The sequence below is a fragment of the Erithacus rubecula genome (assembly GCF_903797595.1).
Source record: "Erithacus rubecula genome assembly, chromosome: 13".
In the NCBI taxonomy this organism is placed as follows: domain Eukaryota; kingdom Metazoa; phylum Chordata; class Aves; order Passeriformes; family Muscicapidae; genus Erithacus; species Erithacus rubecula.
The window spans coordinates 8661685-8687770 of NC_136665.1; the positions used below are offsets into that span (position 1 = coordinate 8661685).

General features: G+C 35.8%; 1 protein-coding gene across 1 annotated transcript in view; it reads right to left on the minus strand.

The window, feature by feature from the left end:
• DNAH12 (dynein axonemal heavy chain 12) overlaps positions 1-25446 on the minus strand; it is a 55973-nt gene extending 30527 nt beyond the window's left edge. Inside the window, exons 1-35 of the mRNA XM_079316682.1 lie at positions 25391-25446; positions 24505-24668; positions 24200-24290; positions 23903-23929; positions 22817-23006; positions 21927-22005; positions 20922-21080; positions 20074-20269; positions 19468-19656; positions 18502-18652; positions 18301-18392; positions 17869-18047; positions 16488-16623; positions 15598-15723; positions 13799-13933; positions 12757-12950; positions 11583-11796; positions 10870-11055; positions 10306-10506; positions 9068-9262; positions 8729-8850; positions 8320-8602; positions 7677-7796; positions 7149-7305; positions 6799-6971; positions 6429-6581; positions 5811-6050; positions 5107-5352; positions 4685-4804; positions 3873-3982; positions 3248-3431; positions 2489-2629; positions 1480-1563; positions 1208-1396; positions 454-573 (exon numbers count right to left, since the gene is read on the minus strand). Of these exons, the coding sequence (XP_079172808.1) occupies positions 454-573; positions 1208-1396; positions 1480-1563; positions 2489-2629; positions 3248-3431; positions 3873-3982; positions 4685-4804; positions 5107-5352; positions 5811-6050; positions 6429-6581; positions 6799-6971; positions 7149-7305; positions 7677-7796; positions 8320-8602; positions 8729-8850; positions 9068-9262; positions 10306-10506; positions 10870-11055; positions 11583-11796; positions 12757-12950; positions 13799-13933; positions 15598-15723; positions 16488-16623; positions 17869-18047; positions 18301-18392; positions 18502-18652; positions 19468-19656; positions 20074-20269; positions 20922-21080; positions 21927-22005; positions 22817-23006; positions 23903-23929; positions 24200-24290; positions 24505-24668 (5346 nt within the window). The 5' untranslated portion in view covers positions 25391-25446. The remainder of the gene's footprint in view (positions 1-453; positions 574-1207; positions 1397-1479; positions 1564-2488; positions 2630-3247; positions 3432-3872; positions 3983-4684; positions 4805-5106; positions 5353-5810; positions 6051-6428; positions 6582-6798; positions 6972-7148; positions 7306-7676; positions 7797-8319; positions 8603-8728; positions 8851-9067; positions 9263-10305; positions 10507-10869; positions 11056-11582; positions 11797-12756; positions 12951-13798; positions 13934-15597; positions 15724-16487; positions 16624-17868; positions 18048-18300; positions 18393-18501; positions 18653-19467; positions 19657-20073; positions 20270-20921; positions 21081-21926; positions 22006-22816; positions 23007-23902; positions 23930-24199; positions 24291-24504; positions 24669-25390) is intronic.
• Between the last annotated feature and the right edge of the window lie 640 nt (positions 25447-26086).

Sequence of the window (26086 nt, forward strand, 5' to 3'; positions counted from 1 at the left end):
CTACTTTCACTTTCTATTTTCTTCAGTTTTTCATAAGAATAATCATATGAAGTCAGACAAAGATCCAACTAATATAACTGTCAGAAAACCCTCTTACATATAAATTTTGCTCAAACAAACCATCAATCAGTGTTGCATGAATATTTATTTCCTTTAAGAGAAAGAAGAGCCTTTGGTTTAGCTAACTTCTTGGTTACTTAAAAAGCACATTTAATAAAAGCACTATCCCATTTAATTGGAAAAGGAGTAAAATTTTTCATCATATTTGTCGCTTGTAAGAATTCTGCCTCATCTAGGTACCTCCAGAGTATGGGGAGAGAGAGCAAGGAGGTAGTAAAATTGATTTGCATGTCACTTACTCATAAATAAAAGTTACTTGGATTAGTAAAATTATTTAGAAAACCAGCATATAGAGAAACAAATATACACTTCACTCCATGTTGAAAAACCAACCATAATCCAGGAACGGATGCTTTTGTTGGTGGGATCTTCTTGCACAGCTGGACAGATCAACATTTCAAAAATCCGTGTGAGAGCTACTACAACATTGATCTCACCTGTAGGTACCAGTTCCTAAGAGATTCAAAAGGTTGGATGTCATACTTTGGGTGTTCTGTTAATTTATCTTTTGGAGACAAAATACTAAAACAATTAGATCACTAGCTAATTATAAATACATATTAGGAGGCAAGGCTTACACTGACTTTTCCTCAAAAGATCATTTGCCCTCCTCAGTCATTGAAATGCCAAGACCTTTAGCTTGTTAACCATGTTTATGGCTACCATGGGAACACTACAATTAAACATCCTAAACCAAAACAAAACCCACAGAAGTAACTACAGCGAAACACGAGCAAAATTCTAACCAATGTCACATTGAGCTTGCAAGGAACTACACATTTCCCCTAAAACTTAAAAAAGTATTTCCTTATACAACATGACATCTTTAAAGAGAGGTAAAAAATTCTCTTGGGAAGAATTTTTAATCGGTATTTAAATACTTACTTGACTTTTGAAAATAAGAAAACAAAAACTGTAATCAAATTTCAAGCCTTAGCTGACATTGTCATTTTAACTCTTCAAACTGGTTCTAGGAGCAGCATTTTCATTCTAACTGTGCTTGTCATGAGAGAACAGTCACCTCCAACCAAGGGTAACAGTTTGGAAGGGGCCACTAACTACTGCAGGAAAAAATGGCAAAAAATACCTTGCACTGTTTCTGACGGACTCTTAATGCAGGTGGTACCAACCAATCAAAAAGTCCCTGCAGAAGATCTTGATGTTCCTCTGAGTTCAGAGGCTCAGGCAGTTTACTCAGCCAAGAAGTAACAATTGGCCTCCAGCCCAGCTGAGAAGGTTCCAAATAAATCATGCCACAACGACTGACCGTAGCAGGCTAAGGAAAAATGGTAAACTCATTTTATTGTGCATTTTATAGACTGAATCTTGGTTTATATTTTCATTAAATACCAAACTTACTGATGCCTGTGAAAGATCCATCGTTTCAAAAATAAGAGTCATCTCAGGAGACATTTGGATGACTTCCCCACTCATCAAACAAAGCTTGAAAGAGAAAAAATAATATGCAAGATTAGAAAAAAAAATTAGTATTACATTACACTTCCTAAACAGGGGAGTTCTAGATGGAAATTGGCAAAATCAAGCAAAATCAAAAGGTAAGGTCAATTATATAAAATGTTTAACCACTTGTAGCAATAGATTCTTATCAAGCTTTAACTAAATTCTCCATTGAAACCATAGCACTCTATAGTAATCTATCAGCAGGTTCATTACTTAAATCAATCTTGCATATGAGAGGATAAAGAAAAGACAGCAAGAAGAAAAGACAAAAGATATCTGCAGCTATTGCTGCTAATACTGAAGCATTCCAGCTGGACACACTACCCTTTCATACTACAGTAAGAGTTCAGTTTGAGTATTTTGACACATTATCATCCAGAACTTAAAAGTTCAAATATTGTCTCTAATTTTTATATTTGCTTTAAGATAACTAGGGCCCATTTACAACAATGGTGTTACAATTTTGACTTCAGAAGCCATTATTTTCAAAATGCAGCCCTTTGTGTCTCGGGATTGTCTTGAAATGTAAGTAAGTGTCTTAGTTTGTGCAGTCTTAGAAATAATGAAGTTTATAATAAATAATTAATTGCTATTTCTGACATTTGAAAGTCAATTATTTATATCTGAAAACTACATTATGGCATTAAGGAAATATTGCATAATTCATGTCTTTCAGCAATAAGTTGATATTGCGATTATGATTCCAATGCAAACAAACAAATAAACAAAACAGAAAACAAACCAATAAAAAACCACTAAAAAAAAGCTCACAACTTGTCACCAACTCCATCTTGCACTTGCTCTTTTCAAAAGTCAAGCACTGCAGTTTACATTTGTGGTTTTATATGTAGAAGAATATTTCCAACAGGTCACAATTTATTCAGGCCTGTTTTTCCCCTGACTGTACCTTTTTGTTGTCATCCAGGACCGTGTTCATGCTCTCTATCCACAGAGTGTCGATGGGGCCATCGAAGATGACCCACTTGCGCTCGGGGCTCTCGGACAGCGCGAATTCCCTGAAGGTCGTAGCGACAACCCCATCTGTCCACTGACAGGGGAGGATGTGCCCGTGGGGGTGAGACAAAGAACAGAGCTCAGCCTGAGCTGCCAGCCACAGAAACCCTTCCCTTTGCTTGCCATTAGGCCTCGTTTTTAACTGTTCTGCTCCTGTGCAGCAGCACGTAACTTTGGAGTTTCACTAAGGGTCTTAAAACAGCAAATTTAAAAAAAAAAATTCACTTGAAGAAATACAAAAAAGACCAGCAATGCAATTTACTGAAACTTAGAAGCACTTCTGGCCTGCCTTTCATCTGTTTCTCTCCAGAGTCACCCTAAGTTTCACTATTTCACATTTACTACTTTATATTGTTCCTTCTCCAAATCTAAGTTTCACACTTGGGAATCCATGAGTTCATAGATTTTCCTAGAGAGTTTTTGCATTACTTTGTATATACTAGTTAAGAAAAGGTGGAAAAATTAATACAATTATATTTGATATGATTTCCTAGCATGGATGTAATTTTAAGAGGTCAATAACCTTCAAAAAAGTATTGCTTTTTGGTTTTTGTGCATATTTAAACCTATATAACTGCAGACACACATAGTACTGCATTTTTTATATACTAATTAAAAACAGACCACAAAAGTATTAGTTAACAAACATTACCTCATGAGATATCAGATCAAACTGCCCAAAAAGCTGGCCCATAGTGATTGATTTTGGATTCACAGTTCTATAAATGACTTTTTCTTCTTCACCATAACCACGCTCTTTCATAAGGGACAGTGTATCTGCCAGCACATGTAGAACCTTGGTCTTCCCAGAAAATGGCTCCCCCACCAGCATGAAGCTGTTACATGGAAAAAAATTCTGCTATTAATAAATTTGTCTTGCAATTTAGACTTTTACAGATTACATGAGGGGCAACATTGTCAAACATTTGCTTAAAGCTAATTTTCACCTAATTTTCAAAAAGTGAAGCAAGCAAATTCTTTGAATATAAAAAAAATCTTTTCCACAAACCCAGTTTATTTGCACATGCAAACTGCACGATATGGAGAATATTTATCAATGAGCTGAATATTAACCATCATATGGCTAATGTCATATTGTACATATTTCCTCCACACAGTTGCTTGTCTGCAATAAAAGCTAGGAATAAAATGGCACAGATCTGACAAAATATTTTAATACAAATAAGCTTTTACCAAAGCCTTCTATAACTTCATATAAATAACTGCTACAGTATAAGCCAGAATTACAACAGATAGTGCAGTGATGAGAACCTTACCCATGTCTAACAATCATCATTTCATATGTCTGTATAATTTTCTGCATAAAAGTTGGTACAGGTTGGACATTATGTTGAATGCAACATTCATTGCAACATTCCAGAAAATCCTAAAATCAAAAGAAATCATAATCTTATTTTTGCTAAGATTTAAATTACTGTCCCGCACGACAGCAGAAGAGTTTATACTCATCAAAAAGGGTTTCAAATTAATTAATAACAGAAATATCATTAGTCAGAATATAGTAAACTTCCTGGAGGAAAATATTCCAAATTCTGTACTTCATGTGTTAAAACAGGATTTAACTTCTTAACTTGAGGAGAAAGCAAATCACCCTAAGGAAACCAGCAGTGTGCTTCAGAACCATGCACGTTTTTCACAATTGTAGTATTTCCTGAAAACTTAAAAGTAAATCAAATTTGGTTTTTCCAACATACTCATCCTTTGCAACCATTCTCCTACAAAGATTGCTTCAAGTGTTCCTAAAAATAAAATACAAGCACAAACCTTAATCTCACTTAATTATGTCCAAAAATTAGGAAAGAAATCAGAAAGCCTAAAACTTGGTAAATGTGCAGGTCAATTCCCAATCTGTAATGCACAACCCTTCTGAATGTAAGGGAACTCGGATATGGACAATATTCAGAACACATAAAAGAATTCCCTATGCTATAAAGTTTCATTGCAAACATTCAGCAATTTTGCTTATCTTGAAATTCCTCACTGCATTAATCACACCTGATTAAAAAGGAAATCACCACAAAACAATTAACAGTGATCATGACCAAGGAAAAATCAGAAGAGTACTTACATTGTAGTCTGCCTCAGGAAGATTGATTCCAGGAAATAAATCACTGGTTATACCCATGAAGAGAGGTATATCATGTGACAAAAATTTGGGCTCATTCACATCTTTAATTGATCTAAGAAGCTAGAAGAAACAAATATGCATTTTACTGTTCTTATTTAGAGGCATAAGGTGTTCAGTGATGAAAACAGCCTAGTATGTAACAAAGATGAATTAATTAAATGAGGCCTTTGATAAGAAGTTAAGCCCAATTGTGCAATAATCAGCACAGCTCTGGAAAATGCAGCACGCATTTTATTATCTTCATTTCACAAACTACAAAACATGGATCACTGATGTGACAAGATATACTGGAACTGCCCTCAGAACTCAGAACTGCATGTATCTATGAAACTCCTTAAACAAACATTCCCTCAGGAACTCACCAATATATCTTCATCTTCTGTGGGAAATTTTAACTTCAGATTCCCCGCAGCCACCAGCACAGCTTTGACAGCCCGCATGCCATAGTCATAGTGATACTGAGAGGAAAGCTGCTCTGAACAAAGCCTGTAGGTCATGACTATCTTCACTGACAGTGACTTAGCATTCAAAAATCCATATGAATAGAGGGAAATTTCGGCTATCAGAGCATAGTTTGGAACCATCATGGCTACCGTTCGGAAAAGAACCTGAAATACATACCCAAAGAAATATCTTTAAATAAAGAATTTAGGAATGGAAAGCAGTTCTGAACTTCCAGTGTTTATCCTACCATAAAACAGAATTATCAATATTTCCAGCTTATGACTCCCTAGGAAGTTAACCTAAGTGAGCTACCAGCAATATTCATCTTAATAAACAATGCAGTGCAGAAAAGACACTGCCCCTCTGCTCTTTCCCCTCAGCACTGTCTCAAGAATGCAAGAATGCAATTTGCCCCTTGCACAGATACACCCAGCAGTAAGGAAGGAAAATGTGGTCCACAGCAGGTGAGAGAATGCAGTTCCCTTCTTTCAGCAATCTGCAGTTGGTGTGCTCCTCATGCTGCACCATCTCTGCTTTCAGTCAGCAAAGCCTCCTCATGGAAACAGCACATCCCATCAAAACAGCCATCACAAAGGTTACAGACACTTCTATCTCATCTTACCTTCAGATTATCTGGAAGTTCAGAACGCCCTGCATAACCTGGATTCATAGTAATTGCTATGAAACAGTTGGGGTTAAGCTTCAGCTCAGTTCCTTCAAAAACAAATGTTTCTAGCTTTATCTGTATGGCTCTTTGGATGCAAAGGATCTGCTGTGCCACTACAGACAGCACTTCCAGCTCAATGCGATTGAATTCATCAAAACATGTCCAGGCACCTGATGAAGCCAAACCCTTGAAAAACTGCAAATGAAGAAAGAAACCAATAATATTGCTAACGGAGCCTTAGAAGATTCAAAAGAAACTAAGACTATAAAGTTGGAAATTTAATTAGATTAAAAAAATACAATTATGATAATAAACCTAAGTTTAGACCATAGTTCAGTGACATACTAATAAACAAAGTTGTTTCTTCTAAAGCAAACTAAATCAGATCCCAATCCCATGAATTCTTGTTTCTTTCATGTTTCATTTGGCAACCTAATAGGCTTTCATAAAACATAAAAATGAAACATGAAGAGAACAGACCACAGGTGTCACACTTATTTGTGCCTGCAAAATAGGGAACCTAAAATTTTCATGCTAAAAATAAAATAAAACATATATTTATTTTATATTTACCTTTCCCATTGCCAGGTAATCAAGGCCATCAGAGCAGTTAAAGACAACACACTGAACAGCGAGAGCTTTAGCCAAATCTTTGGTGGTCTCCGTTTTACCTGTTCCTGCTGGACCCTCTGGGGCACCACCAAGGTTTAAATAAAAGGCTCCAATCTAAAGCACAGAAATAGTTTATGGAAATTATTGGTACAGATTTGCTGTTACGAGTGATTTTCATGTTTGATATTCTGTAAAAATTACAAACCTCATTCTAGCAGAAATAGCAGTCTGACAAAAACCATAAGCCCCAAAAGGATGGCTGCACTGAGGGATGCAAGCAATAGCACAGCACAGTAAGTACAAAGTGAGTATCCCAGGAGGAAGCTCATACCAGGGTGCGGTAACACCTGTCTGTGAGAGGAGTGATGACCAGGCGTGGGGAGTTCCCGAGGTACTCGTAGGCGTATTTCACATTGCAGTTAATGATGCACACACGAACATTCTCATTCTGCCAATAATAGCGCAGCTGTGCCAGCCACTGAAAGTCTGTTTCACTCTGCACACCTGGCAAACAGAGTTGACAGCAATCATAAAAGATGTTGTAGATAGCTGGATTTTCTATTACAATAAAATATAAAACAAACCCATCTTGGTATAGTACTGTTTTAGGCAGTAAAATCTGATTGGTTAATGATTTTTCATTAACTGTGTGCTAAGAAAAATGTCTTAAAATATAATTACCACTTCCAATCATTTCCTTGATGACATCTCTAGCATGAACATCAATAGTAACCAAGGCACCCAGTGTAATCCTGGTTTGCTTTGATAGTTTTCCTCTTACCAGCTCTACAATATCATTAAGTTGAAGCTGAAGTGTATCATAATAATCCTTTAAGCCCTAGGAGACAAAAGATAATTTTGAAACTGGTTATATCACAGTTTCAAGTGTTCCAGACTTCTTAATGTTGACTAGATATCTTAACAGAGGTTGCTTATTAAGCTACTCTTTTATATTGTTGTGGTTTTGCATCAACTTCTCTCTTATCCACAGTTATGCATTTATGTTGCAAAGTTATGATTGCTCTAAATAAAAACATTCAAGTATTTGAATGGAAGGTACAAATCACTGTACATAAATTCATGTACATGAATTCATGTCAAACACACAAGCTCATTATTTTTCAAAATTTAATTGCAAAAAACTTTAAGCAAAATACATCAGCTGAAATGAAGCACTAAGATTTTTTTAAATTAGGCATTACACAGTACCTTGGGTCCATTGTGAAGAACTTCATGTACCTCACTTGTCCAGTACATTTGAGACACACACAACACTACTTGGCCAGGCCACTCCAGAACCCAGCGCTTTCTCTCAGTCTCTAGATATGCCTGAAAGAGTTACATATATCATACAAACAGAGTATCTGGGAATATATATCACAATGTAATATGTATATACTTATACATTTGGTCCTACTAATATTCCTTGCAGAAGAACACTGTTTTCCTATTTGCAATGTCCAAACGGAGTTTTAAATGCTCTTTTCCCTTTAGGTTAAAAGAAACATTTTCTGTCTAATTATTCTTTCAAAAGGAAGCAAGTGTATTACAAATGTTCTATTTCTAATTATTAAGAAACCTGAACTATTATATCAGGTGATATATCCTGTAAAATAGTACTGCTATGAAACTTTTAGAAGAATTTATATTCAGTGTTATAGGAAAATTACTTGCATCATATTCAAACTAAACTCCAATGTATATTACTGGCCTATAAATATAAGTCATGTTAACTTGGTCCTGACCACATTACTTGATCAACTCCTGGTTGAATAAGAATTTTAGAAAGCCGAGAGAAAGACATATAAGAAAGACAGCTGCTTCAGTTCTTAAATTATCACAAACCCCATACCGTTCTTGATCTGGCAATTACATCACGTACAGTCTTCAGCATAATATCTTCTACTTGAATTAACCACTTCTCCACTGCACCTCGAGCTTCAGAAGTAGAAATGTTTGAAATCAGTTGTACACGCTCGCCTTCAGAACTATACATTCCTCTAATATCCAAATTGCGAAGGAAGTCCAGCTTAGCAATGCCTTCAAAACACTTCTTCAAATGAGGCTGAACTCTAAGAGGATCCTTAGTCTCCGACAGGATCTCCAACATTTCATCATTAGACAAGAAAAAGAAGCTAAAAAAATTAGGCAAAAAAAAAAATGCAACTGTATTATCAAGCTATTGGTAAGATTGATCTTATTCACAACAAAAAAACCCCATTTAGAATCTGTGGGATTTAAATAACCAAAGCTCATCATACCGGGGAAAGAAGAGACGTTTTTTTTCAAGGTAAGCATTAAGCCCTTTCATAATTTTGTCAAGAAGTTCATTGCAAGTCTGAAGCTTCTCTTTTAATCCTGGCAAGGAAGTAGCAGCAAGAACCTGTAACAACAAACATGTGCAAGCTGTCAGCTATAAATGATGATTTGAAACAGTAGAAACTAATCAAATAAGGAACAACATAACTCTGTTTCTAGAAAGCCTGGGGAACTGAAATTGCAGTTCACTGTACATATTCTGAAAACTAAGCATCCCCTCCATCAAAAAAACATGGCAAGAGAAGTTCCTGTTTCCTGTTAGTAATGGATATTTCCCTTACCTTTGGGTCTTCAGCACAAAACTCCATAACCTCTCTCCACAGTCTATCCACAGTCTGAAACTGCCGCCCCTCTTCTGGCATCTGTTGCATAATATCCTCAGAAGAAAAGATGGGTTCCAAATACAGCCACTGTACCTGCACTTTCAGCCACTCATCAAGATTCTCCTGAATTTGAATCAAGCGGCTTTCCCATTCCTTAATAAACGTTTAAAGAATGTTAACTTGACATTTCCAAGCAAATAGTATTAGAGACAACAAATTCAGTAAAGGCAGACATTGCAGTATTCCAGCTTCCAAAGGCAAAAAGAAAATGTCTACCATATACAAAATGAAAGAAAAATATTTAGGAGTATAAGTTCTTCCCCATATACAGATGGTCAAAGGAGAAATTTTTACCTACTTGGAAATAAATTTTCCAAAATGCATTTATCACTTTAGTACTATGAACTTTCAACAACTTAACTGTTAAGCAATAGCCAGGAGGCTACCAGCGATAAATTCTGTTTCATATCCCCACAGCAAGGGCTCTTGCAGCTGAATGGCAGCAGGGACTCAATACCAGAAAAGCCAACTCAGCTCATAGGGCAGATCCAGCAAGTCCAGCACTCTGTTCCTAAGGTGAAATCACTGGAGCAGGCTGCCTGTAAAGTGTAAGCCTGAGCCTGCTTGAGCATGAGCATTTCCCACATAAACTAATAACACACTAGGGAGAGTAACTGCAAAGCAATTCCACCAGCTTCTGTCCTGTCAATAGCCATGGTGTTAGCACCACAAAGACTACTCTAGTCCTGAAATTCAAAAGCAAACATAAAGCACTGCCATCATTGCTCTGAAGCCTCATTAAAAAATATTTTCCCAGCCATTAAGTTGTCTCTTTGCTCTGAGGAAAATACTGTAGTTCAAAATTTGAGTCCAAAACTCAATAAATAAATAAATGCTCTTATTAGCAATAATATAAACATTATTTCCAGTTATTAAGAAACAAGGTTAATGGAAATAGTGATTTTCCAAAATATGAGAAAAAATAATCGTCTGTTGGTTGCACTTGAATCTGAATGGAAAAGAGAATTCCAAAACAGAAATAAGGTAACTATGACTCATACAAACTCAAAAGAGTCTTTCAGAAAAATCAAAGCATTTAATTAACAATTCAAACAATAAAGTTGTAATACAACCAGTATACTATTGCACTATGGCTATCCTACAAATAAAAATGGTTGAAAAAGTATTTATTGTACCCTTATTTCGCTGTCAAATGGTTTAATGAAAGGTGATCCTCTCATTGTCTGAGTTTTCATAATTTGATCATCAAGAAGAGCCTGAATATCATCCACTGAAGACAGAATATGAATACCAGTCTCACGATACACATTTGTGGTGAAGGAAATCGAATCCCAAGTTTCCATCATGGTTTTCATTGCTTTCTCCAAGGAAAATTCCTATTTAAAAAGAAAATAGCTTGGTCTAATCACTGAATTGTTTTTTTTTTTTTCCAATTCTCTAATTCAATATATAATCATATCTAGCTGAATAAGTTATTTTGCTCTAGCACAAATTAACTACGTATTATTTTTTCCTCAGTATACTCTTTTCCTGCACACAGAAAGCAGAACACTTGGGAAATACTGATGATGTCACATGAGATATAAATGCTTACACTCATTATTAACATATAATGGGCCAAAGTGTCACCAAATCTCTTCTTTTGCATAATAGCAAAGACAAATAATGCTAGTAAGTCATAAAAGTATTCACTAAGAGACCTGATGTCATATTTGTCACTATCAAATCTCTGTGCTTACCTTGCTTGCAGCTACACTTATTGGTGAAAACTGTTCCAAGTAAGAGGATAGATTCTGCTTTAAAACTTTTCTCAAGGTAGTTCCAGCATCTGGTGTTATATCATATCCTACTATATTTGACATCTGCTGCCAGTGACGTTCTCTCATGCCAGGGTTACAAAAGACAATCACAGTGGGAATATGCTCCTAATCCAGAAAAGACATTTATAAGGCAAATATCATCATATACATTATTTCTTAATTTTTAAATAATTTTTCATGTGACTTTAAAATTCTGCTACAGTAGCTGAAGACATGAAAATCTTTTTGAAAAAGTACAGATGGCTCCATTCAATTATCAATTTCCTTTTAAGTAATTATATCAACTACTGAAGAAAAAATATAAAAAAAGGATTAAACATAATTGTTCAGTGATGCTAAATTTTTATCCTATTAACATAACACAGTCCCATCTCAAAATCCCCAACTGCATCCTCAAATGTTTTTCTGCATCCAAAAATGACTTTTTTCTTGTATGTGTTCACTCATTACAATTCCAAAAACTATGAAAAAAATTAAACCCAATTTTATTAAAATGAATGGGACAGTACAATGTAGAAACTTGGATTCAGAACAGTCTCTATCTCTGACACTGCATCATCTACATGTACTGAGCCCTGAATTTAGCATTTGTCCCTCAGTACCAGATACTAATATTCCTCAAGTGTTCTTACCTTAAATTCTTTAATTTGATCCAGAACTGTAGAACACATTGTAAGAGTTGGATTGCCCATTACAGCTTTGTGTCGCACTGGCCTTTTCTCTGTTAGCGCTTTTTTTTGCTTTTGTTGGAAGAGTCTTAACAGTTTGTACATTTCTCTGTAAAATTCATCAATCTCAGCCTCCATACCTTCCCCATCTAGTTCCAAAAAGGTCCCATCCATCCATCTGAGAAAAAACATAAGGTCAGAAAGCAGAATAACAAATATACACCACAAATAATTATCACTTTGTTTTGCAACACATGAATAGCTATTTAAATTAAAGCAAAGCTCTTCTTCCATATTATGGTTTTTTCTTTGCAAAATTCTAATGCCCAACTAAAAGTGGCTCAACCACACTCTTCTGTGTATTTGTGTAATTCTCTTAAGTAAGACACATACTGAAACTGAGTAACTGCAAGAACAGACAAATATTTAAGTTAAACTCTAGACAGAGAATACCATACGACATTTAAAAACACACTTCATCTTGTATTTTCAAAGCCCCAACACTTCCAGACATAGGACATTATAACTTCTGAAAAAGGCATGAAATGATAAACAATATCCCTTAATTTATACACAGAGTACAATTTTTGGGGTATGATCTAACCAACACAACCGTTTGAACCCACCATTTTGGACATTTGCTACTGAAAACCAGTTTTGGTTACATATAGATGATGAGCTCCTTAACTGAACTTCTTCCTTTTCTGGAACACAAAATGACTCATAACACAATTTTTCTTCTTGATACATTTCTTTCACAGAGCTTGTCTTACTACAGACTCCACCAGCATGACCAATACAATTAGAACCCAGTCTGAGATATGCTCCTGTGCTCTCAGGCACATGGTGATTCTTGGGGCTGTTCTGTGCAACACCAGGACTTGGACTTCAAGATCGTTATGGGCCCCTTCCAGCTTAGGAAGTCCAATGATCACATTTTAAAAATAAAAACAAATGAACATTTTTGCTGGATGAATTAAAAATAGCATGCCTTGTATATATGCTATATTAGCCTTTTAGTTTGCTTGCCAATAACATGCTAACAAGAAAACCAACCAATATTCTACATCTGATGTGAACAAGACCAGCACAAGCATTTTCCTCACTCTTCCTCTTATTGCATTTACAGCTGAATTACCTTCTTTCTGTTCGCTGCCATCTCAGTATAAGATTAAAGAGTTTCTGGTATGGTTCTATCCCAGTTTTTAAGTTATTGAGGACTGGGAATTCACTTGGTTTCCATCCGAGCAGAGTCTCTTCTTTATTAAGAGCAGCTAGTGTTTCATCAGTGTCCTGTATTGTTTTCTGTAAATTCCTCACGTCAGTCACATACTGAAATCAAATAATAGCATGTCTTGAGAAATAATCATATTAACAGCTATCAAAACAGTTATCAAAATAAGATAACAAAATATAAGTTTTCACATTAAAATTTTAGAAAACAAGATTTAAAAACTTATCTGCTTATTGATGAGTACACAAACTGTGAAGAATTCAGATGAACATTATGAAAAATAAAACTGGTTCTCATTACTGAACTTTAGAGCATTTTCAAAATGTTTGTGCTTTAAAACTCACTGTTCCAAGAGGCAGGTACACACTTTTTTATGTACATGGCATATCATATCGGTAACCGGGATTTATTAGCTTAGGATTTCTGTTTTGTGTTTTGAGATGTTTCACTTTTTAAAAAATCAACATTTCTTACTATGAAATATCCTCCAATTAAAGCACAAGATATGCTCTGAAAACTAAAAAATTACTGCTAGAAATTCACAAAGTTTTGGAGCCAGTGGTCTGCTCTTCATTAGTGTAACAATTGCATGAAAAAAATATGAAATTGCTGCCTGTGCTGGTTTTGCATTAATTGATTTGTGGTGAAGAGGGAAAATGAATAAATTATTTTTGTGGGTGCAAACACTCTTTCTGAACTGCTATTATTGTTACCTATCAGCTAATTCAAGCACAACTTTATAGCAAACTTTCCTCTAAAGAAAATGTTAATTGCCAATGAAAAACAAAAATGGGAGGGGGACCGAGCTTGTTCACTGTGGCAAGAGGATAATAAATGTTTTGATTCACATTTGTTAAACTGATTACTTTTAATTACAATTTTTTCCATGATCCCTGTGTATTAAACACATAAAACATTTCTACTGATTTTATACTGTTAATCAAACCTGTTGCATGCAATCCAGTTGTGAGTATTCTTCTAATTCTGTCACAGAATCATAAAGCTTGTCTAATTCAGCATGCAGGTTATCGTATTTCTGTTGCACTTGTTGTTCTCTTTCAGCTTTGGACTGTTCGATCAGCTACAAAAGAATTTATTTTTTTAATGACAAAAAAAGCAATGCAAAGGTGGTTGTAAGTCCTTTCAATGATTAGCATACATATTCTGTCTGTGCCAACAGACAGAAAACTAACAATACAGATAAATTATTATCCCTGGAACAACTAAAATTTTTTCCTCTTCCTATGCCCCACTTTAGCATGTGCAACCTCTATATGCTAGCGTGGACTCATCCCAATAATCATAGCAGTTAGGATTGCTTTGAAGGCCTCCTTCAGCAATCAGAAAATAAAGCATTACAGAAAAAAAAACAGATATTCTCATTTTTGGGATTCGGTATTTTACTGCCAAAAAGGACACCTACAATTGTTGAAAATCAATGTTATCCCACATGTACCTGTAGCTGTAAAAGGTAGAAATTCTAGAACATAAGACCACCTCAAAGCACTGGGTCTGCACACTCAAAGGTTTGTTTTAAGGTACCAAACAAAAAAAATCAATCAGGAGAGAGATCTCCTAAGACAAGGACACCTACTACCAAGCAAAATTTGTGAAGCAGACAAACAGAATTTCACCAAAGGAGGAAATAATCTTTTTCTTTTGTATTAAAATAAGAATAGGCTCATATCTGAGAGTATAGAATGCAAATATACAGACTCATGAAAACCTGATGTAAAACTTCTCTTGTCTCAAACTCTAGCACAATGCAAGTCACTTGACATCCAGCTACAGGGTCCCACTGCTGAGGGATTCTCACAAAGCAGTGAGACTCACTCTGTACTACCATTTTCATGGAAAGGAGTTAGAAAAAGCATCATGGACTCTCTGTGTAGAAGTAGAAAATTAATGTTACCGATTTCCTTTTGGGATTAAAAGAATACTTTGCTTGTGTGGGGATAACAGGCAAACAAAGTATTTTACAGACAGCAGTCTTCCAAGCTGAATATCTTTCCAGACACAGGCATACTTACTACCCTTGGACATATGCCTCCATGTCCAAACAAAACTAAGTAAAGCAGGAATCCTTACTTGTATTATTTAAAGGATACTGACTTATAAAAAATGTCATTAATTAATTAATTAAAAATTTTAGAAGATGTTATTAAATCTATGCTAAATTACTACAGAGAAGCAAGAGAACACTAAAAGGCTTGACTTTCTGTGTCATAGACAGAGGCAAAGCATTCTAAGCAAGATGAATACAGACACTGGAAAAAAAGTAATCTACAGTCATACAGAGAAAATAAGATGTTGCATATTTTCTATTAATGATTGCTAGAAAACATTGTTCCCACTGTTCTTTCACTGACAGAACAAAACAGCATTTTAATTAAATAACTTGCTGTTCAGACATTCAATCTTTTTAAGGGCCTGACAGCTATATTTTCAGTAATAGACAAGTACAGTGTAGTGAATTTTCATCTATTACCTAGTACTGACCACAAGCATATTAGGATAATAAGACTAGCTGAACCTTTTAAGCTACAGTGACAGTTTTAAAAATTAGTCACAAAAAGTCCACTTTTGTTACAAAAATTGGGAAAAATGTATTTCAATTACATCTAAATTGGTATGGTTCACATTATATGTGTACATACATTTTGTCTGCTGAGGACATAAATAGCTCAAGTAAAGTGAGAAGTCTAACAAGTCAAAATATACCATAAACTAAGAAAATGCTCTTACAGCATCATGCTCTTTAAAAATGAGAGTAATCTTCTTTGGCCATAATATTGCTGCTGTATTTAGTTCAATGTCTTCAGGAGTAAATGGAAAAACATCTATCAAGTAACTCATTTGTCGACAGCATTCCTACAAAGAGAGATTCCACAAAACTTTAGGTATGATAGGTCTGTTTAAAATATAGGGCAGGATAATATTATCTACAAAGATAAAATAAAAATCTACATTTCATGAACTTTTCAGAATTCAGAACTCCTTCAGCCAGTTGAATATTAACATCCAAAAAGTACGTGTGACATTTTTCAAATTCCTGCCCTGATCATGAGCTTGTTTCTCTAAATATGATTCCTGTGTTCTGTGAATCCATATGCAGAAATCCTAATGTTATCAAAAATTAACAAAATTTAATTTCTACACATATAAACATAACATGTTCTATTTATAGACTTATTACCATAACAGAAAATCTGATACATATTCACACACAAACTACTCCTAATGGAACATAACCTATATTCTGCTCAATGATTAAATTGTTTCTCATGTGTTCAAAGTCTGTTGACTGTTTTTACATAGAAAAAGTTCTTTATACTTGCCTGTTACACTTTCACAAATAGATCTTGAAGCAGTCCTAAAGTAAGTCTTCAGGTACAAACAATAAATTGGGTGATTTATTAAAAACTGCATTTCCTCATGGACTTGCAGAACACAAAGGAAAGGGAACAAGAAGCAAAGGTATATGGCAAAGAATAAGCTGGACTTCCCAATACTGCCTGAAGGAATACTGAGTTTATTCACAGTGGCAGAAAAAATCTGTACTCTGGAATGAATTCTCTATTTGTATAGGCCAGCATGTGTAATAAAAGATCCAGAATCAAAGGACAGTCTTTTACCTTGCTCCTCCGCACCAGGTCCGGAAAATCTGTGGTTTTGACTCTCTTTATGTAATCTATTATTTCTACCATTTCTTCTGTTGACTCAGGAACTTTTAATGCACATTCTTTAATGGCTTCAAATTCGCTGCAAATCCTATAGTTTTATTTTACATAAAATACCAACGTTTAAAGATTTTAGTTTGACTGACTTCAAGTCCAGATTTAATGCAATTAAAAATTCAAATTAAGTATTCTCCCCTCACAAAGTGCATTATCTATGAAACTAGAAGAGCAATATGACCATGCCAGTCTAGGCAAATACTGGCTTCTGACTTGCAATAATTGCTTTGTTGGGATTTTGGGGTAAATAAATGCTTTAGTAACCTGATGTTACGAAAAGAATTTTCCAACTATCATTAGTGTACACACAAACACTTTCTTAGTAAATATTGTCTCACTTTGGTGATGTGGAACCACTATAAAACTTGGCCATAATTGTTCATTTTAACTAAAAAATATAGTAAGATATATGATTTAATCCATACTTGCAATTTAACCTCCTGATTAACTAAATTGATATCCTGTAAGTTCATCCATGTAGAGGATAAAGGGGAGGGTGGATACAATTTTTCTCAGTTTTAATGAGGCTTTGGATACTGTTCTTCACAGAATCCTTCTAAACGAGTTGTCCAGGTGGGATGAGTATGTTTATGGTGTGCTGGGTGAAGAAATAGTAAAGTGCAGGGCTCAAAGGGTTGTAGCAAACCCTTTGCAAAAGGCTGGTGACTGTAACCAGCAGCATTCCTCAGGATTCACTTCTGGGCCAGTTCTGTTCAACATATTTATCAATGATTTGGATGCAAGAGCTGAATGCACCATCAGCAAGTTTGCTCATCATACACCTGTGAGGTGCTGCGACTCCGTTGAAGGGTGGGATACCTTGCAGAATTAAACATTTGACTATGATTAAAGGGATAGAAGGTAATGAGTTGAAATGCTAAATTCTGCACCCAGGATGGAGTAAGACCCAGCACAAATACAACAGGGGAAGAATGGCTTAAGGGCAGCCCTGCTGAGGTACCTGTCAGGTAATAAGAGAGTCGCTTCTTTGACAGTGCAGTAACACTAATTCACACTTAAAAAAACCAGAACACTAATAAATTTCTTGGATCTTTGATGTTTTAGCTCCTCCATTATCCAAGTCTATGCTAATATGCTCTCCTACCTCTTTTTGAGACTAAAACAGTAGAAAAATACAACAGGTGGTGTAAAGTGCATTATATTGTTAGTTAGCCAAGAACCTTCAGTAAACAAAGTATGGTATATTTGCATTTCATCTACATGTTTCTACGATGCATTTAACACATAGAGCATTCACAAGCAAAAAAATTCTACTTACCTTTGATTTTCCTCTCTGTAATCTGTAAATATTTTTTCCATTAGCATTTTTGCAAAGTTGTTTGCACAATTAGCCAAACCTTGCTTTAAATCCTCACAATTCAAACAGACCATAGGGAAATAAATCACCTCTGGCAGACTCATGATTTCCTTTTTGAGGGTGAAAAATTCACCTATGAACTTCAGAAAAATATTAGACTTTACACTTCAGAGCTGGTTTAAATACTTGGCTACATGAATAAATATTACACATTGAAGAAAATAAGTAACATTTTCTTCTATTTACCATAAATTTTTAGGGGAAAAATAAGTTACATTTTAGGTAGTCCATAGATTTTCGCTAAAGGCTAAGCACCTGTAATTCTTGGTTACATTTTCATTATTGCTGTATGTATAGTAAAATTTATTTATAAAATGTAGAATTAAAACTTACAGTAGTGTATTCATCAAAAGTGGGTTGTTCTGCTAGAAATCTGTTTATCCGTTCCTCTGCAGTTCCATCTACAAGCCAGCCATAACTTTCAACTACAATTCAATTACAATGTGTTTATATTACTAAAATGCATATGCCATACAGCAAGTTACTTATTACAAAGAGGTGACACAACTATTTACACACTCTTCTGACACTTACCATAACCTTTAAAATGTTCCTTTGGGCCTTCTAAGTTGTCTCTGATAGATTTTTTCAGCGTGGATTTGGCCCATTGTGCAACGTGAGCAGGAAGCTCAGTATCCAGAGTTGCAGTGCCTCCTGTTAGCCAAGCACGTACTGTTTGGATATTCTAAGAGTAGAGCAAGTGTTGATTATTTACATTTACCTAGAAAGTGGTGCTAGGATACATATATTTTAAAAGTAAGTTGCAATCTGTAGAAGACATGATCACAAAAGGATGAGACCCTAACCACGACCAAGTTTACATGCTTTATACACATGTAGAATGACTTTTCCTGAAGCAAAAAGTTGACCTGGAAATATGTAAAGGGAAAAAAATAATCCAACCTTGCATAAAATTAAATTATATCATACATGCAAATATAGAAAAACAACCCCAAAACAGTTCTCTGAAAGTACCATCACATGTAACTAGTGATCAATACTCAGTCCACATCTAAAGCCCCCAGAAAGGCTCTCTTCCCTGGAACAACAGATAGGTTCCCAAGACATCAATCTTTTGATGCTGTATATATCAGTTTTTAGAGATTTGAGTATTTTCTTTATCTTAGAAAGAAAAGAAATATCAGCTCTAATTTTCCTTGTCTTTCTCTGTAGATCTTAACTTTAATCCAAATTTATCGTAAATCATCACACATATAATTAAAGATGTTATTATTGTAATTGCAGACCCAAAGAGCAGACAAAAAGAATAAATAGCAGGTGCACCAATTTTTTATAAACAAGGAATTACAAAATTACTTCAGAGCCTGGAGTGCTCCTGGGCATCAAAATTCATGATGTGACCTGTAGAATGATCATGGAAAATAAATAAAAGTTGCATTCTGATCCAATTGCCAGGGTAGTCAGACCCCTAAATCACAAGTATTTTCACATTTCTGAACATCATAACAATTACATATTTAAATAAAGACAGAAGCACACCTGAAGAGTCTGTCCTATACAATCAACTACAAACAGAATTGCTTCTTCTAAGTCTTGTAAGCTTGGATAAAACTCCATTCTATTTTCATCAAAATTCAAGTCCATCTTAAATAAAGGCAGACGACTTCTGTCTTCAGGATCAAAAAGTTTCACAAAAACTTCAGTTGTTCTTTGCAGTAATTCTTTCACCTAGGGAATAACAGAGAACACTTATTAGCTGACATAAAAAAGGCCCAACCCATTTTCCATTCATCCAGTAAGAAAGGCAGGATTTTCATTCATTTTAGTACTTCTGGCCTGATTCATGGATAACTGAAGAAGTGTGAATTTTTTTAGTAACTCCAGCAGGTATTAGTCCCAACCCTTAAATGATGAAAACTAATGAACTTGTAAATATTTCAGTAAAGTCCATGTATTTATTTCTGCTACAAAAGTAAGACTATTACTAATACATGTATGTAGAAATGAAATATCTTGAATGCATTATCCTCTGACTCATTTTTTTTCAAATGACAGTTATTTGATTAGACTAAAGTCCCATTATTTTTCTACAAAGCAAGTAATGCTTTAATCCCATTAAGTTTATCAGGGAGGAAAGATATTTACCTGATTAGACAAAAGCACAGCCACACTGTTACAAAAAGACTCAAACTGATCCAACTTGACACCATCCAAGGCCTCTGACTGAGTAAAGAGACCAAAAACTCTTTGGTACCACGTACCCATTATCTCATCTTCTGCTTTGGAACACCTTAGAGATGCATCAGTTTTAAAAGATTTACAGTCAACTGGTCCTTTCAATCTAGAAATAAATTTACAGGCAACTTTATATACAAAATTTAAACAAACCATACATGGAGTAAGTTAACAATAGAAACTTTTGTATTACAAATTCAGTCTTTAGCAGAAAGAACAATAGGAATTTATGCATTGCTTCAGTAGACTAAAATGAAACAGAAAGCCTGCCTCAAACTCCAGGATTTACAGAACAATTGCCAGAAAAAATAATGAGGAAAAATATTCTGAAAACTACAAAAATTTAAAGTTCCAAGATTAAACAGAAAATTCAACTGGCAAAAACCAGTGAGAAATCTGATCTTCAGGGTTAGCACAGAATTCCCTATAGATGATAATACTGCTAGAAGTTCATTTTTCAAATATTACTTTAAACAGATTTCTATGGGAATTAAGCATTAAGAATAAGTGAATAATGGGGAGAAATTTACAGAATTAAAGGCAAAATACAAATAAAAAGGTCTGATATCACCAACAATTTAATAACAACAACAACAGAGAGAAGAAAAATCACATCATAACATAGAGTAACTTAATCACAGTGTGTTAAAATGGTGCATCAAATAAATTTTCTATTTTAAATAATAGAACTGAACAAGCTCATCTTTGCCAGCTTCGAAAACCTATATGGCTCAATAATTCAGCAGAACAGACTTTACCTGGAACCAGAGAAATCTACTACAAGGAAGTTAAAGAATGCTGTATAACCAAAATCCAGTAGAGTTTTCATTGTGGGGTGAAGAATACATAAGGTGGAAGTGATTCGTTTTTTCGCTTTGACATAACTGTCATGCCACGTACTAGAAAAATCCAGGCCTCTAAAAAAGAAAAACCATTTAAAAAACCAACAAAAACAAATACACAAACAAAAATTAAGAGCTCAAGTACTACTTGAATAAATATAGATAAAAGGTAGTATCCAAAAGATTCTTCTCTAGTGTGAATAGTTATTAAATGCCACACACATATTCTCACTACCATGCAGTGGAATTCATAAAGATACTCTGTCTGATAAAACATGCTTTATCTTCCATGGTATTTTAGGACCACCTCCTCTTGCAGAAGCCCATTCATTGTAAATTCCTAACTTCACCAACTACCATCAGAAAACATTTATCAACAGATTTTGATAACACACACTCTGATGCATCAGCAAATTGTGCAATTTGAGTACTTCTATCCTGTCTACCTGAATTCCTTTTCCACGGTGGGAGGGCATAATAGATTTGCCTTCAGCCTCAAGGTTTCATCTCATAAAACCAAAATCACATAAAACCTTGGCACTATATGCAGTTTTAGTTTGTCAAAGTACTGTACAATGCTGCTATCTGCCAGAAAACTGCTCCATGCACACACAGTTCATTCCAGAGGCAGCTGCACTGTGACTTTGGTGTCTGAGCACTCAGAGCCAGGTTTAATTCATGGTCAGAGTGCTGTTCTAGGTGACTGTAGAACAATAATAAAACACAGCCAGCACTAAAACTTTGTGGAGCATTCAGGGATGCTCAAATGAAAGATCCTCTACAGAGATTTAAAAATGTCCCAGTAAGGGGCTCCAGAATTAATCTTGTGCCATAACTCTGTCCACAGAGCTAAACAAGAATGGCCCTTCATGTAACTCAGTTGTTTTGACAGTGGGTTATTTGCTAACTTAATCCACTCACAGAGGTAATGAAGGCAAAGGTGCCTCCTCTTCCAACGCATCAAGTTCTTTTATGTCTGGTTTAATAAGAACTCTTCTCACTAAGAAAAAAATGCATGAACATTAGAAGAAAATCAGGCCATATTCAGTGCCACTGATGATATTATGAAGAAGTTAGTCCAATTTTAAATTGTTTATTTTTTAATCTACATTTTTTAAAAGATCAGCCATCCACTGAAATATTAATGAAACTGGGCTCAATTTCAGATTCTAGTTACTACAAATGTATATAAATTAATACATGATTTCAAGGGAAAGCACTTCCAAAATTCCAGTTCATTACTCTTTTTAAAAGGTTTTAAAATTTGAGTTGTATGAGTGATGTCTGAAAACAGTAATTATCTTGGCAGATTTTTATTGTGAGCTTCTTAATTCAACAAAAGCACCATGAGAAAACTCATGAGTGTATTTGTAAATAAACAGCTTTAAACAGCTTTAAAGAGCTTCTGTTCCTGAAGAGGGAGAAAGAATGACTAGTTTCTCCTTTCTTTAAGCAGTAAACAGCAATAGATTCTTGCTTCAAATTCACTAAATAGGTTAAAGACAGAATGAATTAACATCATCAGGGAGCAACCTTTTTGACACCAGGTCTGCAGCTGTCTTTGTCTTTACTTGAACTATACTTTCAGCTGGTTAACTTCTTACTGGTTCAAATAAAACAAGCAAGTTTTGCATTAAACTTTATGGCCAACACACATTTGATGGGGCAGGAAAAGCTAAATCAGTAGTTAATTACAAAGATCCCACCTGGCTGAAAGAACAAACCCAAAAAATTATTTTCAGCAGAGAATATGGAACTTATAATATATACACTAACATTAATATAAGTGCTGAGTAATTTGTAGTACTTACATACACATCTCTGCATGCTTGTTTCATAATCTCTTACGACCTCCTTTAAAAGCTCTTCAGTGAGCAGCTCTCTCTCTTTGCCCTCCATAAGCGACTGTGGCACCATGGCAAGCATGGACCTCAGCCACTGCTGCTGGATGGGAATCATTGGATTTCTCTGCACACATTTCTTCAAAAAGAGGTAGTCTGCCTGGAAGGACAAGAGTTTCAGAGGTCTAATAACTACCTATGTATGTATTTCTGTGTTAGGCTTGGCAAAAGTCTCTTTTTATTAATAATTTCTTAATTCCCTTAAGGGCAGGGTACAGTCTAATATTTTCAGTATTCACTGACTAATACCCTAAAAGCTGCTCTGTGGTTGGTAACATGGTCTCTCTGTCTTAATGCTTAAATATAAAATATTGTATTTGTCAGTATAACATTTTCCTTGGTTCTCTGCTGAAGTTTATGGCTAACAATAAAATAATTCAAGGTTAATATTATTATTCTTTGGACAAACATTTATCTGGCAAAAAGTGTGGACAATCATCCTTCATAAAAGGACTGGGTCTTGGCCAAATAAAAAGAGGTGTTTCTGCTTGTGACTGACAGTTTCATTATAAAATCTCCACAGTCTACAGAATGAGTTTACTTAACAACAGCTGGGCAAAATTGGTGTTACCCTAGGCAATTTGAGTTTCAACTGGCTCTCAGAGATGAAGTCTTACTTTAAAAGCTATACACAAATTTGAAGTTTAGTGCATGTTCTTCAAAGGGAACAATGTCAAAGACTACTTTTCCTACAGGCTAAGGAACAATCTATGACCTCAACTGAAAAAATCCTGAAGCTGTTACAGTTTTCCTAAGTAATGATCTTTAACTAAGGTTAAATTAATTATTGATAGATGCACTTTCTAAAACAGAAAAATACTTTCCCTCTACGGGACCACAAAACAAGATTCCTATTTTGCTCCTTTTCCATTTCCCCCCCCCAAAACTACTTATTATTGTTTAGTAACAATAATTCTGCATAACAAACCCAACTTCTCTGAATAGGGGCCATTCACTCTCTATACCAAAAAAAGCAAATGTAAGAACTGAACTCACTTTTAGTTGACTTTCTTTATCATTCATCTGTACAAAAAGTAAAGGAAAATTGTTATATATGAAGAACATACAAAAATACTAAAAATGTACAACTTAGCAAACATTATTCCTAAACAAAGACTTTATTCTGTAGATATACAGGCATACATTTCAACTGGATTACCTGAGTATACAATTACAATTATGAATTACTGAGGAGCAAAACAAGTATCTTGAAGTAAATTCTAAGAAGGAAAATAAATGCCTCAATAACAAAGAACCTAATAGGCAAGACTTAATGAAGAAATGCTTTCTCACAATGGAATGCAGTTCTGTGATAGGAGGTGCAGCATCTCTCTCCTCTGTTTCTTCCATGGTTATGTAATAGACTTCAAGAGCTCGATCAATTCTAAAGTAAACCACAGCATCAGAAGCACAGAAAAACTACAAATAATATAGTAAAAATACCACTAACACTTTAATTGATGCAACCTATTTTTTCATCATTACCAACTCCTTGATCATTAAATCTCACTATAATTATATTAAACACTGTTATTTGCCAAATGTATAATGTCTCTTCCACTTGAATTTCAACATGTCTTGAACTACATGAAACTCACAGTAATTGATTAATGATCTCTTGCTGCTCCTTGTCTCTGTGGTAAGCCAATAGTTTCTTCTGTGATGGTGATGTTTCAGATATGACTGGTGGAGGTAAAGCAGCAGGATAAAACAAAGTTCTCAAAGTCCGTTTATTGGAAGTTGCTTCATCTGAGTGCTCCATCTAAAACCATAACAAAACCAAAGTTCTAGAATACAATCCCCTTCATAAAGGAGTTTAACACATGCATCTATTAAGTTGAATGGACATAAGGCTTAAAATGAGGTCACGTCAGTTTAGACATGCCACAGTGTAGGTATGACAGCTGAGCTTTCAAAGAAGAGAAAAGTTTATGAAAAAATGGCAAAGTTCATAGGAGAGCATGTACATGTACATAAGAAAAAAAAAACAAAAAAAAACAAAAAAAAAAAAACCAAAAAATCCCCAAAGGAATAAAAAGAAAAGAAAGAAAAAAAAAAAAAAAACCAACAAATTTGTGTTCTGCGACTGGGCTAAGGCTCAACTAAAAGACTGCCCTTCTATGGCTGCTTAATCGCCTGAGTAGAGCTATTTCAAAGACTGATGGTCTGGTTCCCCTGGAAATACGATGCACAAACTCACCACTGCAGTTCCACAGCTTCCCACAGGGGAGCAGAAAGCCAAAGCCACCTCCTATATCAATGTTATGTCCTGAAAACGCACCAAGCCGGGCGGCGGTGGATGCACCAAAGGACACAAAGCTCGGCTGCGGGCGGCCGGGACAATATCGCCGTTTGCCGGCGCGCCCTCAGCGCCGCGCGGGCCCGGCTCGGACACCCGCGCGGTTACCGCGGAGCGGAGGGCGGGGCTCTGGGCTCCCTGCCCACAGCACTGCCAAAACAAAAAAGGGGAAAAAGAAACCTTACCTTTACCGTCCCGGTCTGCCACAGGGTTGGTACAACCCGAGCGAGTCAGAAAGTCCCTCTGCTCCAGCCTTTGCCTGCACTAAGCAGATCACGGCAAGAATGCTTGAGAAATTATAAATATAGTACCCTCAAGCATCAGGTTGCTGGGCTTCTGGTTTTCGTACAACTGTAAATGGAAATTTTAAGGAACTCCACAGATTTGCTGCACACTTGCCCACATTTGACAAAAGAGGCTTTAAACCCTGATTTTGTGTTGTGTGGGCAGAGCCCTACACGCAGAGGCTGCGGGAGCAGCGGGAGGGAATTTTATGTGTGTTTTCCAAAGTCCTGGGCACTCTCCAAGCATGGCTCTCACTGCCCAGGACTATTCAGCGTGAGGTCTCAACCCAGACATAAAATGTTTTTTCACGAACAGAACACAAACCCTTGACGTCAAAGCATTTATCCATCTGCAATTAGCATCGGGGCGTTACGGGGCAGACCCGCGCGCGCCTCGCACACCTGTTGGCCAGGAAGCTGCGCTGAGGGGAGGAGGTTTGGCTGCTGAGGGAACAGAACCCGCCGGTTCTGCGCTGGGCCTGACTCACGCCGTGCCGGCGGGTTAACGGCGGGGCGCGGGTACCGGAGCGAGAGCACAGCCCGGAGCGAGAGCCCAGCCCGGAGAGGGGCACGGGGCACCGGGAGGTGGCGCTGCCT